Source organism: Microcaecilia unicolor, chromosome 5 (assembly GCF_901765095.1).
Source record: "Microcaecilia unicolor chromosome 5, aMicUni1.1, whole genome shotgun sequence".
In the NCBI taxonomy this organism is placed as follows: Eukaryota; Metazoa; Chordata; class Amphibia; order Gymnophiona; family Siphonopidae; genus Microcaecilia; species Microcaecilia unicolor.
In genome coordinates this window covers 362,567,844-362,581,996 of record NC_044035.1, presented here as the reverse complement: position 1 = coordinate 362,581,996, position 14,153 = coordinate 362,567,844, and the positions used below count along the sequence as shown (strand labels likewise).

General features: G+C 43.6%; 1 protein-coding gene across 1 annotated transcript in view; it reads left to right on the top strand.

Annotated features, from left to right (window-relative positions):
• The window catches only part of DHX38 (DEAH-box helicase 38), a 144,788-nt gene that overhangs the window by 35,819 nt on the left and 94,816 nt on the right, over positions 1-14,153 (top strand). The window contains exons 13-15 of the mRNA XM_030204672.1: positions 32-218; positions 6,989-7,174; positions 8,233-8,373. Of these exons, the coding sequence (XP_030060532.1) occupies positions 32-218; positions 6,989-7,174; positions 8,233-8,373 (514 nt within the window). The remainder of the gene's footprint in view (positions 1-31; positions 219-6,988; positions 7,175-8,232; positions 8,374-14,153) is intronic.

Here is a 14,153-nt window from a genome sequence, read left to right as displayed (position 1 = left end):
GAATGCTTTCTTAACACTTTTTCCTTTCCAGAGACAACAGCATAGTGATTGTGGTGGGTGAGACAGGAAGCGGAAAAACAACTCAGCTGACCCAGTATCTCCATGAAGATGGCTACACAGACTATGGCATGATTGGCTGCACCCAACCCCGTCGTGTTGCTGCCATGTCTGTAGCCAAGCGAGTGAGCGAAGAGATGCAGGTCAGCCTTGGAGAGGAGGTGAGTGACGTAAAAAAACAAAAAGTGGAGCAGTAGTGATGGCTATGAGCAATTCAGAAAGCTTGTGTACATGCAGGTATTAAGTGCATCAGAAAAAAAGAACAAACAGCAAAGGTGACAAGTCCCAAATCAAAAGGTGTGGTGCAATATTTATTGTAGGAATCAATGTCTCATTGAAAGTATAAATGATTCAACACGAGCCATGTTTCGGCTGCAGGGCCTGCCTCAGGAGTCTACAATTAAGACATATACAATATATAAACACTAAAAACATAATATGCATAAATATCAAAATGTAAATACATATAAATCTCTCAAAAGATATGAAAACGTCCAAAATCAAAATAGATACAAATCTCTTAAATATGAGAATGAAATATAACAGTAAAATATAGTAATAACAGTCATAAACATATTTTCAAATTAAAGCAATAAAAATCAAAACTTAAGCAGTAACATTTTAAAAAGATAACAATGTCAATAAAATGTAAATAAAAAATGACAATATAAGTGATAGTGTAGACAGACACTGGCTAATAAACATGCATACATACCAATACCAAATATTTTACTTGACATAAATGTTCTAGAAAGAACAAAATGTAATGTAAACTATGAAAATGTGTATGTTTTAAAAATCGTTTAACAGATAATTAGACCTTATATAGTTAGCCTTCAATTTAGTAGAGACATGAAGAAACCATTGGAACTTAAGACACCGAAGATATGTTTCTGCTGCGTGAAAAATGAGCAGTCCATAGAAAATAGGGTGTGAACCAACAGAGCGTAATGTTAATTATTCGGCTACTTCCAAGTCATTACACACAAAGGACTAGCCTCTGTAAGTAAGGACGAGGAAGTGCCAGGCTGCTACTTGATCTTTGCTGACTCCTTAGCTTATCGGTGGTGTGCACGTCCTTCCACTAAACTGGAAGACAGATTAGAAGTAATAAGGAGATAAAGAGAGAGGTTTTCGCATCCTGTTCAAGCTTCTTCTACTAACCTATAAATGTATTCACCCTGCTGCTCCCCAGTATCTCTCCACACTCGTCCTTCCCTACACCCCTTCCCGTGCACTCCGCTCCATGGATAAATCCTTCTTATCTGTTCCCTTCTCCACTACTGCCAACTCCAGACTTCGCGCCTTCTGTCTCGCTGCACCCTACACCTGGAATAAACTTCCTGAGCCCCTACGTCTTGCCCCATCCTTGGCCACCTTTAAATCTAGACTGAAAGCCCACCTCTTTAACATTGCTTTTGACTCATAACCACTTGTAACCATTCGCCTCCACCTACCCTCCTCTCTTCCTTCCTGTACACATTAATTGATTTGATTTGCTTACTTTATTTCTTGTCTATTAGATTGTAAGCTCTTTGAGCAGGGACTGTCTTTCTTCTATGTTTGTGCAGCGCTGCGTACGCCTTGTAGCGCTATACAAATGCTAAATAGTAGTAGTAGTAGTAGTAGAGAGGTTTCAATAGTTTATTAACTCACCCAAGCAAGCAGTACAGGTTCATTATAGGAATACAGACATATTCTTATGGGAGATCCATCCGACAGAGTGACCGGCAGGTCTTACATGTCCTGGACTCTCTATTGCATATGAGCTGTCAGTTCCTTAAATATTTTTTTTGGCTAACATTACTTCCAATTAGCCTCAAAACTGATAAACATGTTTACGCCTTATTTTCCAGATGGCCATTATTGCACCCCTCACCGCAGATTTTCACATATGTCCCAAAAAGCCCCTTCTCCTTTCGCCACCTGTTCCAAAACCACAAACTTCTCGTTTTGTCCTGCACCTGGTGTTTATTAAATTATTTTCGTCAGGGCCCAATTTCACAACTGCTAACTGTCACAAACTGTCACAAACACAGTAAGGAACTTCTGGTAATCATTTGATACAGACAGGCCCTTTTGATTTCTTATTCTAGGCCTATCAAACCTGCTTGACCTATCTTTTCCAAAAGGCAGCAGGCTGCACCATATTTCTACATCTCCCCTCTTGCTGGCTCCATAGTGGCAGGGCCGTGCCAACACGGTAAGCGAGGTAAGCATGGTAGGGGGGGCGCCTCCCTCTGGGGGGCGCCGCCGCACCATGCTCACCTCGCTCGCCCTCCTGCTCCCATTGTTCAACTACTGCCCGCCCTCTTCTCCCCCCCCCCAACATCCCTTTTCTTTTTTTTTCTTTTTAAATTTACCTCCGTGGCGGTCCAGCAGCGCAGCGTCGGTGAAGGAGGCGGCGCTCCCGATGTCTCTAGCCTTCCCTTCGCTGTGTTCCGCCTTCTTCTGACGTCAAGGAAATGACGTCAGAAGAAGGCAGAACACAGCGAAGGGAAGGCTAGAGACGTTGAGAGGCGAGCGCCGCCTCCTTCACTGACGCTGCGCTGCTGGACCGCCACGGAGGTAAATTTAAAAAGAAAAAACAAGAAAAGGGATGTTGGTGGGAGAGAAGAGGGTGGGCAGTAGTTGAACAATGGTAACGGGACAGCAGGGGAGAGACGAGCATGGATGCAAAGGGGGAGGGGAGAAGAGGGCGGGCCAGGCCAACTGGGACATGATGGGAGCGGGAGGAGAGAGGAGCGTGGATGCGAGGTGGGGGGGTCATGGAAGGGAGAGAGGGGAATTGCTGGATAGGGATTAATGGAGGGTGACAGAGGAGCATGGATGGGAGGGGCAGGGCTCAGGGAGAGGGGAATTGCTGGGTAGGGAATTAGGGATGAATGGAGGGCACAGAGGAGCATGGATGGGAGGGCAGGGCTCAGGGAGAGAGGGGAATTGCTGGAAAAGGATGAATGGAGGGGGTATGGGACAGAGGAGCATGGATGGGCATGGATTGGGAGGGCAGGGCTCAGGGAGAGAGGGGAATTGCTGGATAGGGATGAATGGAGGGGACAGATGGGCATGGATGGATATGGATTGCAGGGCAGGGCTCAGCGAGAGAGGGGAATTGCTGGATAGGGATGGCTGGAGGGGGCAGGTGACAGAGGAGCATGGATGGATATGGATTGCAGGGCAGGGCTCAGGGAGAGAGGGGAATTGCTGGATAGGGATGAATGGAGGGGGCAGGGGACAGAGGAGCATGGATGGGCATGGATGGGAGGGCAGGGCTCAGGGAGAGAGGAGAAATTGCTGGACATAGAGGGGTAGGATCTGAAATGCCTCCTACTGAAATCTCTTCAGAAGGAAAACGGCCTCAAAGAGCTCACGGATATCATGTATCTACAGAGCTTAATCGGATCTAACTGATCCTCTCTTCATCACTGGCCGTAAAAAATCTTCAATAGAGGAGTACTGCTTGCCCATAAATAATTCCACTATAATGGTTCTGCAGTCTCTCTGTAGGATAAAGGCTCAAAAAACAGACCTTATTACCATCTGGCGAGCATTCAATAAATCAAAAGGCACTTATCTTCATTTTCAAGAGCTCATCAATATGTGCACCCGCGTCGAGTCTGTGTACAGCGGCTCCTCTGCTCTCGCTTGCAGCGATATACACCCTGTAGCCCTAAGAAAGGTTTCACGCGTTTTAGTTTCCACATTGAGTGGAACATTTTCTTAGTTGTGGAGTTCACTTGGCTCTAAAGTGTAAGGTTGCGGTCGATAGTAACGCCGAGTATTTTCAAGTTATCTGAGATAGGGAGGGTGTGGTCTGGTTTTTTTTTTTATAATTTTGGGTTTGTTCGCATCCACTCCGCAGCTCCTCAGTATCTTTCCACGCTCATCTCTCCCTACACTCCTCCCCGTGAACTCCGTTCGCTGGGTAAATGTCTCCTGTCGTCCCCCTTCTTCCCCACTGCTAACTCCCGGCTCCGTTCCTTCTATCTTGCTGCTCCCTATGCCTGGAATAGACTCCCTGAGCCAGTACGTAAGGCTCAGTCTCTGGCTGCCTTCAAGTCTAGGCTTAAAGCCCACCTCTTTGCTACTGCTTTCGACTCCTAACCATGACTCTCTTACTCAACACCCTCACTTATCACCCCTACCACTGCAATTTCCCCACCCCTAGCTGTCTGTTCGTCTGTCCAATTTAGATTGTAAGCTCTGTTGAGCAGGGACTGTCTTTTCATGTTAATTTGTACAGTGCTGCGTAAGTCTAGTAGCGCTATAGAAATGTTTAATAGTAGTAGTAATATTAGATTGAATACTAGCCTTGTTGTTATTATTATATCTTTGTACCACCAAATGTATTTCTGCTCCCTGAAATGGTGATGCCATTACAGGATTCTGTAAGCCACATTGAGCCTGCAAATAGGTGGGAAAATGTGGGATACAAGTGCAATAAATAATAGTAATATTGAGATGAGAGGATGAGGCAGTGTGTTTTTTCAGTTTCATTTGGAATGAATTTGCCCACAAGTCCATTGTGTTCAAACCAAGCTTGATTTCATTGGTGATTTCTGTCCGATCATGTCTGAAGGGAATGCATATTGTGACATCATCTGTGTAGATGAACGGGTTGAGGCCTTGATTGGATAAGGACTTGGCTAGTGGGGCCATCATTAGGTTGAATAGTATTGGTGATAGTGGTGATCCTTGGGGTACTCCGCAGTCTGCTTTCCATGGTGGTGATATGTTTGAATTTGATTTTACTTGGTATGTTCTGGTAGTTAGAAAACCCTTAATCCAACTAAGTATATTTTCGCTGATACCGAAGTAATCTAGGAGTCTTAGTAGTATATTGTGGTTTACCATGTCGAATGCGCTCGACATATTGAATTGGAGAAGTATGCTTTTTCCTGCTTGAATTTGGATAGGAGAGTGTCTAGCACAGTCTCAGTGCTATGGAGGGGATGGAATCCTGATTGTGATTTGTGTAATATTGAGAAGTTGTTTGGTTACCATGCTTTCCATCAGTTTGACAGCTAGTGGGATGGATGCAATTGATGAGTTTGTTTTTTTTCTTGGTATCTTTTAGTATTGGGGTGAGTAGGATGTTGCCATATTCCTTAGGGAAGAGACCTTGTTGGAGCATGTAGTTTAGGTGGGCTGTGAGATCTGCTATGAAGCGATCGGGGGCGGATTATGTTTTCTTTTCCTTCACCCAAGGGTAAGAAGAGACTAAGGATACTAGAATTCACCTTAGCATTCCAAGCTGCTCAGTATTGGAAAGAGCTTACTCAGATACTTTCTCCTTCTGGTTTATATATGATGTTTAGAAGAAAGGTTAAAACTTCACTGTTTCAAAGATTTGTTTCATCATCATCATATTTTATTCGATTCATTTTCTTTCCCCTCTCTATAATTGTCTCAGAGGTCTGTTCTGGTTTGTCTTGCTTTGTTACCCGCTTTGAACCGCAAGGTATTAGTGGGATATAAGCTTGTATGGTGTGGTACATGTTTATTCACGCATTCAAAGAAATGGTTCAGATTGGTGAGGCAACACGTCCCTTGGCCAAATCCATGTTGACTGTGTCCCATTAAACACGTTTGCCTATGTGTTCAGTAATAGTTTCCCCTATTTTGTCTGGCACTGAAGTCTGGCTTACTAGTCTAATTTCCCAGATGACCCCTGGATCCCTTTTTAAAAATCGGCGTTACATTGGCCATCCTCCAATCTTCAGGTAGTACGGACATTGTAACGACATGTAACTGCAGATCTGCTATTTCATATTTGAGTTCGTTCAGTACCCTGGGATGTATACCATCTGGTGCAGGTGATTTATTACTCTCTAATTTATCGATTTAGCTCTGTACATCTTCCAGGTTCACCAAGATTTTTCAGTTCCTCTGCTTCATCACCCTTGAAAACCATCTGTGGTACAGGTAGATCGCTTACATCATCTTCAGTAAAGACCGCGGCACAGAATTCGTTCAGTCTCTGTGCTATGGCTTTGTCTTCCCTGAGTGCGCCTTTTACTCCTTAATGATTTAATGATCCCATGGATTTCCTCACAGGCTTTCTGCTTCTGATATACCTGAAAAAGTTTTTATTATGAGTTTTTGCCTCCGAGGCAAGTTTCTCTTTGTATTCTCTTTGACCTTCTTTATCTATTCTTTGCATCAAACTTGCCAGTGTTTATGTTGCTTCTTGTTTTCTTCATACGTGGAACACGTGCATGCTCAGGAGGCCCTATATAGAATTCATGAGCTTTAGGGAGAGCTGATGATTGATGCCTGTCATGGCTCCCTTATTTGTGTGGCTGTCCGTTCCCTTGTTATCAACAAGGTGAATAATATTGCTGTTTGTACCAAAAGCCATGACCTAAACATACTTATTTTAGAGGAGTCAAGAGGGGGCATGTGGTAGACATTTCAAATATATCAAAGGTATTGGAAATGGACAGGATGCAAACCTTTTTCAGAGGAAAGAAGGGTTTGGAACAAGAAGCCATTGTGTGAAATGCCAATGATATATATATTTATTTATTTACGGTTCATTTCTACCCCACATTTTCCCACAAATGGAGACACAATGTGGCTTCCATGAATTACAAAAGTTAAGAGATACAGCACATGAATTTAGCAGTAGAATAAGGATAAAACGTTAACAGCAATTAGGATGACTAAACAGCAGAGTCACTAATGGAATACACTTGTTCAAAAAGGTACGTTTTCAGCAGCTTCTTGAAAAGAGGGTGGTCAGCTTGCGACTTTAGGTACAGGGGAAGAGCGTAGACTTGGGAAAAACATATTATGAAATATTTCCTCATGAAAACGTTCCCCTAGTGGAGGAACTGAATCATTTCAGAGAAAGATCATCAGGGGTCTGAGGAATTGCATAGGTAGACCTAGTGGCTATTCTTTGATGAGCTCTTCCTTGCCCCTTTAGGTTGGTTATGCCATCCGATTTGAAGATTGTACCTCCGAGAAGACCATGATCAAGTATATGACAGATGGGATCTTACTCCGTGAGTCGCTGCGAGAGGCTGATCTTGACCATTACAGTGCCATCATCATGGATGAAGCCCATGAGAGATCCCTGAATACAGATGTGCTGTTTGGGCTGCTGCGAGAGGTGAGCACACACATGCACACAGGACATGCTGAACATAAAGTGGCATAGTACAGGCAGAGAGGGTAATACAGTATACAGTAAGAGAAGCGCAAGGAAAAAAAGCCACTCTTGAAGGCCCAGTGTTGCTTTTTTTCCTTGCGAACATAAAGTGGCAGGCACACTTTTCCTCAGTTTTTCACACTGGTATCTGAAATAGGCAGAAATCAGAAACTAAACGCCATTTTTTGAAAACAAACATTTAAACTAGGTTTTTAGAGAACGTGGTATAGTAACTTCCCAAGAGCTTAGAAACAAGGGTCTTTCCACTGGCTATTCTTTCTTTTGTTTTAAAACCTTTGTACACAAACAGCAGTAGTTTGTTTTATTCTGGCTGCGACATCAGTTGGTTCATCTTGTATAATCTCTAAGGGACAAAGAATAGCAGTACAAAGCTAGAACGAAATGACTGTGACATTAACTCAAGCACTGAGGAATAGAAAAAAATAAACTATACAAAACATAAAGACTCCTGGTCAGTGGCGTAGAAAGGGGGGGGGGGGGCGGTCCGCCCTGGATGCACGCCGCTGGGGGGGGTGTCAGTTCCGCTGGTTCCCTGCTCCCTCTGCCCCAGGACAGGTTACTTCCGGGGCAGAGAGAGCAGGGAACCAGCGGAGCTGACGCAGCTCCCAGCGACGTGCACTCGGGGCAGATTGGCGTTCCCGCCCGCCCTCCACTTTCGTATGGCAGTAAGAAAGCGCTCGGGGGGGGGGGGGGGTGCGCAGCGGTGACCCACCCCGGGTGTCAGCCGCCCTTGCTACGGCACTGCTCCTGATTCTCAAGCTCCTTAAAGTCACAGTACAAGCCCGAACTGAGGGAGAGGCAGAAGAAAGCAACTTGGAAAGTTCATGTTCCGCGCAGGACACAAAGGATAGACATTTTAGTATTGGAAGTAGCATGGGTGTGTATTGGAAGTAGCATGGGTGTGACTCCTCTGTGTCTCTTCATGCTGGGGTTAAGCCATGTCACATGAGCTGTCATAGGTATTTTTCTTTTAATAACTAATCTATTCGTGTTTGCAGGTGGTGGCCCGACGTGCTGATTTGAAGCTAATAGTCACGTCAGCCACTATGGATGCTGAAAAATTTGCTGCATTTTTTGGAAATATTCCAATCTTCCATATTCCTGGACGCACGTTCCCTGTGGATATTCTGTTTAGCAAGGTAAAAATGTAGCTGTTGTCCTGTAGGGTTCTAGTCGATGAAACTGCTGCTTGAGAGAGAGAGAGAGTGATATGCATATGCAAAAGCTGCTCAGAATTGTCAGGGCTGTGTTGCAGTGCACTTTATAAATTTGGTAGCAAAATATTCAAGTCTTTATCATGAATTTGTACGGAGGGCATTTTTCAAAGCTTTATAAGAACATAAGCGTTGCCATACGGGGACAGACCAAAGGTCCATCAAGCCCAGTATCCTGTTTCCAAAAGTGGCCAATCCAGGTCACAAGTACCAGGCAAGATCCCAAAAGAGTAAAATAGATTTTAAGCTGCTTATCTTAGAAATAAGCAGTGGATTTTCCCCAAGTCCATCTTAATAGCTTATAGATTTTTCTTCTAGGAAATTATCCAAACCTTTTTTTAAACCCTGCTAAGCTAGCTGCTTTACCACATTTGCTGGCAGTGAATTCCAGAGTTTAATTACACATTGAGTGAAGAAATATTTTCTCTGGTTTGTTTTAAATTTACTACTTGGTAGCTTCATTATATGCTCCCTAGTCGTATTTTTGGAAAGAGTAAACAGGCGATTCACATCTAGCCAGTAGATCACTCCACTCAGTATTTTATAGACCTCTATCATTTCTCCCCTCAGCCATCTCTTCTCCAAGCTGAAGAGCCGTAGCCGCTTTAACCTTTCCTGATAGGGAAGTCGTCCCATCCCCTTTATCATTTTCGTTGCTCTTCTTTGTACCTTTTCTAAGTCTAAAAGTTGTTGATAAACTACAAATTCCAGTAACTCGACTAGCTAAGGAATACCAGCCACTGGTCTATATCATGAGTTTTTTGTGTTTTATATATTGTACCCTTGAAGCAGTCCATGTTTGGGTGAAACGTGGACCACATTGAGTGATATTTTAATAATGTATTTTGTTTTCTTGGACCCGCTTTGAGTTGCAGGAAGGGAAAACAAGATATGATGTGTAGGATGGTAAGGGTTGAATTACAATTTTTATAAGATAGAAGGGAATAGTATACAAGGAGGCATATTTTCAAAGCACTTTGGGAGGCTAAGTGCTTTGAAAATATGCCTCAAGGTCATTCAGGCTCACCTCAGAGAGGACACAGCATTCAAGTATAAGTATCTGTAAATTATAAAACAAAACACATGACATAGTCTGTTCTAACTAAACAAAATGACTGTCTAACTTTAATTACCTTAGGTTGAAAAAACTTTGCCAGATTTTCTGCAGACTGTTGCAAATTTTAACCAAACTATTAAAAGATTTTGAACAGGTCCTTAGAAGAGTTCTCAGCTTCCTGTAAGTTCTGGTCATAATATTCTATCTTAGCTTCAGAAAGTGCTTTTTTATACTGTTCTTTTTTTTCACTGAGTGGTGGATACTTGGAATGCCCTCTCGAGGGAGGTGGTGGAGATGAAAATGGTAACGGAATTCAAAAAAGCATGGGATAAACATAAAGGAATCCTGTTCAGAACGAATGGATCCTCGGAAGCTTAGCGGAGATTGGGTGGCAGCACCGGTGGTTGGGAGGCGGGACTAGTACTGGGCAGACTTCAAGGGTCCGTGCCCTGAAAATGCAGGGACAAATCAAGGTCAGGTATACATATAAAGTAACACATATGAGTTTATCTTGTTGGGCAGACTGGATGGTTCGTACAGGTCTTTCTCTGCCATCATCTACTATGATACTATCAGCCTTATTTTCGAAAGTGTTGGGCGCCCATATTTCGACCCAAATCGGGAGATGGGCACCCATCTCGCAAAGGTGCCCAAATCGGTATAATCGAAAGCCGATTTTGGGCGTTTTCAAGTGAAATCTGTCGCGGAAATGGGCAAAGTTGACGGGGGCGTGTCGGAGGCGTGGTGAAGGCGGGACCGGGGCGTGTTTATTGGCCAAGGAAAGATGGGCGCCTTCGGCCGATAATCGAAAAAAGAATTTGGGTCTTTTTTTTTTTTTTTTCCACAAACAAGTCCCAAAAAAGTGCCCTAAATGACCAGATGACCACCAGAGGGAATTGGGGATGACCACCCCTGACTCCCTCAGTGGTCACTAACCCCCTCCCACCAAAGAAAAACAACTTTTTGTCCCAGCCTCAAGTGTCATACCCAGCTCCATCACAGCAGTATGCAGGTCCCTTGAACAGTTGTTAGTGGGTGCAGTGGACTTCAGGCAGGTGGACCCAGACCCATCCCCCCCCACCTGTTACACTTGTGGTGGTAAATGGGAGCCCTCCAAACCGCCCCCAAAACCCACTGTACCCACATGTAGGTGCCCCTCTTCAGCCATAAGGTCTATGGTAATGGTGTAGAGTTGTGGGCAGTGGGTTTTGGGGGGGGGGGGGGATTTGAGGGACTCAGCACCCAAGAGATGGGAGCTATGGACTTGGGAGGTATTAAAAAAATTTTTTTTAATTGTTACAAGTGCCCCCTAGGGTGCCCGGTTGGTGTCCTGGCATGTGAGGGGGGCCAGTGCACTACGAATCCTGGCCCCTCCCACGACCCAATGCCTTGGATTTGTTCGTTTTTGAGCTGGGCGCCTTCGGTTTCCATTATCGCTGAAAAACGAAACCGCCCAGCTCAAATCTGCACAAATCCGATGCATTTGCCGGGCACAAACTGTATTATCGAAAAGAAGATGGGCGCCCATTTTTTCCGAAAATACGGTCTGACCCGCCCCTTCATGTACCTGTTCTCGGACATAGACGCCCATGGAGATGGGCGTTTGCGTTCTATTATGCCCCTCCACGTTTACCACTAGAGTGCCAAACTAAATATTGAGACTTATCCTTTGTCGTCTTCCAAAGTTTTTCCACCTTCCTACTTGTTCTGTTTAATATGGCCAGTGTTTCAGAATACCAAGGGTATTTTTTTTTTGGTCTTAACCTTTTTAATTTTAGGTTGAAACTTTATTAAAATAAAGGAATGAGACAATAAAAAGATTACAACAGCCTTATGTAAACTCTCGATGACAATATACCTTTTCTTTACATATACATTATTTGCACCTCCCCAATTCCCCACCTCCCATATATTACTGATTATCCAGAAGATAAGGTCAGCTTATTAATACTCCAGTACGATATTATACCGTCCAACTCTCGGAATAAAATAAAGAACAGGGGGTCAGCTGCACTCTTATACCTCCCCCTTCCAACCAAGTATTTTTTTTTCCAAGGAGATATTTATTCTACCAGCAAAAAAACTTTTACAGCAATGAACAGACAAATGCAATACCATATAGCTGGATCAGACAACAAGATACAGTTAAGCTCAAACCTCATAAAACCTCAATTTTTAAACGTTTTCTCCTCCCTCCATCCCAACTCAACACAACTTCTCCCCCCCCCCCCTAAAAAAAAATAAAGAGGGGTTGGAAGTAGCGAGGATGTATTCCAAACAAAGTAAAATTTCCCCAATATACCTTCATGCATTATCGTAACGTGAGACCAGCATCACCCAGAAAAGTTCAAATTACAGGCAGCTCCCGAAATCACCCTTCCACTGTTTTATGCTGAATGGTGGTCAGCTTCTCCATTCTGTATACATAGAATAATTTCATATGGCACTTGAGTAAGAAAGGTATTCCAGGATCCTTCCAGGCCTCCGCCAAGGTCAACTTGGCAGCTTGCAACAAATAGGAGGAAATATTTTTTCACTCAATGAATAGTTAAGCTCCAGAACATTTTACCAGAGGATGTGGTACAGCGGTTAACATATCTGGGTTTAAAAAAGGTTTGGACAAATTCCTGAAGGAAAAGTTCAGACATGGGAAGCAACTGCTTGCCCTGGGATTTCAAGTATGGAGTGTTGCCACAATTTGGGTTTCTGCCAGGTACTTGGCAACTGTTTGGAAAACAGGATACTGGGCTAGATGGACCATTGGTCTGACCCATTATGGCTACTCTTATGTTCTTATGTCTGATCAGAAGGACCTGACTCTTACAATAGCTGGGAATGACTCTATTAAAGAGAAACACTAGCAAATAACTGAGAATAATTGGCTTTATATAGTTTATTATAATAGTGCTGCAGCCAAACACCTGGCTATATTAACCCCTTCGTGACCCAATGAAAAGGGAAGGAAGCCTGCAAAGTTCTCAAAGTAGGGCCATCTATAATATTAGGTTAATTTCCCATATTAACCTTAAATCCCAATACTAAGGAGTAAACTCTAAGTTCAACCAGTAAGTTTGGCAGAGTGGTGATAGATGTCAAAAATAGCAATACGTCATCAGCAAAAAGACTGATCTTATATTCCCTGTCACCCAACACCACTCCCCCAATATCTGGATTAGCCTATATGGCCTGAGCCAATGGCTTCATTACTAGAAAATTCCAGTGTACCCTGTCAAAGGCTTTTACAGCATCGATCCCTAACAAGAAGGATTTCTGGGCTCTTTGACAGGGTACATAATTCAAGTTTATAATTCTACAAATATTATCTGCAGCTTTGATCGTGGTGCACCAAAATAGGCAAAACTGTACCCAACCTCATCACCAAAACCTTTGCTAAAATCTTTACATCTGCATTCAAAACAGAAATGGGACGATACAACTGACATTCAGACCTATCTTTACCTTCTTTCGTAGTTGTTGGTATCGAATCACCTTCTCGAACCCTGTTCATGACTTTGGCTAGTAGAGGAGAAAATTCAGAAGCAAAAGTCTTATAAAATTCTGATGGAAGACCATCAAGTCCCGGGAACGTTCCAACAGCCAAAGAGCGAATAGCGTTTTGCTTTCACTACAAAGGAAGGGACTGACTTTGCGCCCAATTGTACATGTTATTAAATGGACGTAGGGAAAAATCCACTATTCCTGGGACAAGCAGTATAAAATGCTTTGCTCCATGGATCTTGTCAGGTGATTGTGACCTGGATTGGCCACTGTCAGAGACAGGGTGCTGGGCTAGATGGACCTTTGGTCTGTCCCAGTGTGGTGATGCTTATGTCTTATCTGTCGCCAGGCCTGCTTTCTTTCAGCAGCTTCCAATCCTCTTTATGGCTCCTGACACGGCAAAGGGAGACCTTCACTGGGAAACACAAAGCTAGAGGAAACGCTCAACGATATTTTAGTTGTTCTTTCTGTAGCAATTCAATCACAGGTTTAAATTCCCTTCACTTAGCCAATGAAAAGGCTGACAAATCCTGAAACATAAATATGGAGGCACCCTGAAATTTTAAAGTCTCTGGTTCTAGTTTTCTGAAGGATCGCCTCTTCATCAGCATAACGAGTAAATCAAACCACTGTATCACGGGAGGGTTGTCCATCACAGCCCTCAGAGCGTGATGCGTCCAGTCCAGTTCAATATCAGGTGCAGTGTCTCCCATTCAAACAGCTAACAACGCAGGGCCTGCACGATTTTTGTGACATCCTCCTGGCTGTTGTTCTCTGGTACTTCTCTAAAACGGGGGTTTTTCCTCTGGTCCCTGTTTTCCATGTCTTCCATTTTATATTGCAAATCTTCATAAATTGCCTCAAAAAATGAATATTCCTCAACCTGAGCTTCCATGTTCTCTAATTGAATGCCGAGGTCTCGAACATCCCTATGTAGGGTATCGATCCACGTGGCCAGTTGTCCTCTCATATCCTGCGATTCTGCCTGCAAATCTTTAAAAGAGCATCTGACTTCTCTGCTCCGATGCACATATTAATCTGTTCGTCTCCTCATCGTCCTCAGAGCAGACAGGGGAGCTCTTGGTCCAGGGCAGTAGGTTGCAGTGCAGGCCGCAGGTCAGTGAAATTGTTGGAGTGACTCCTTAATATT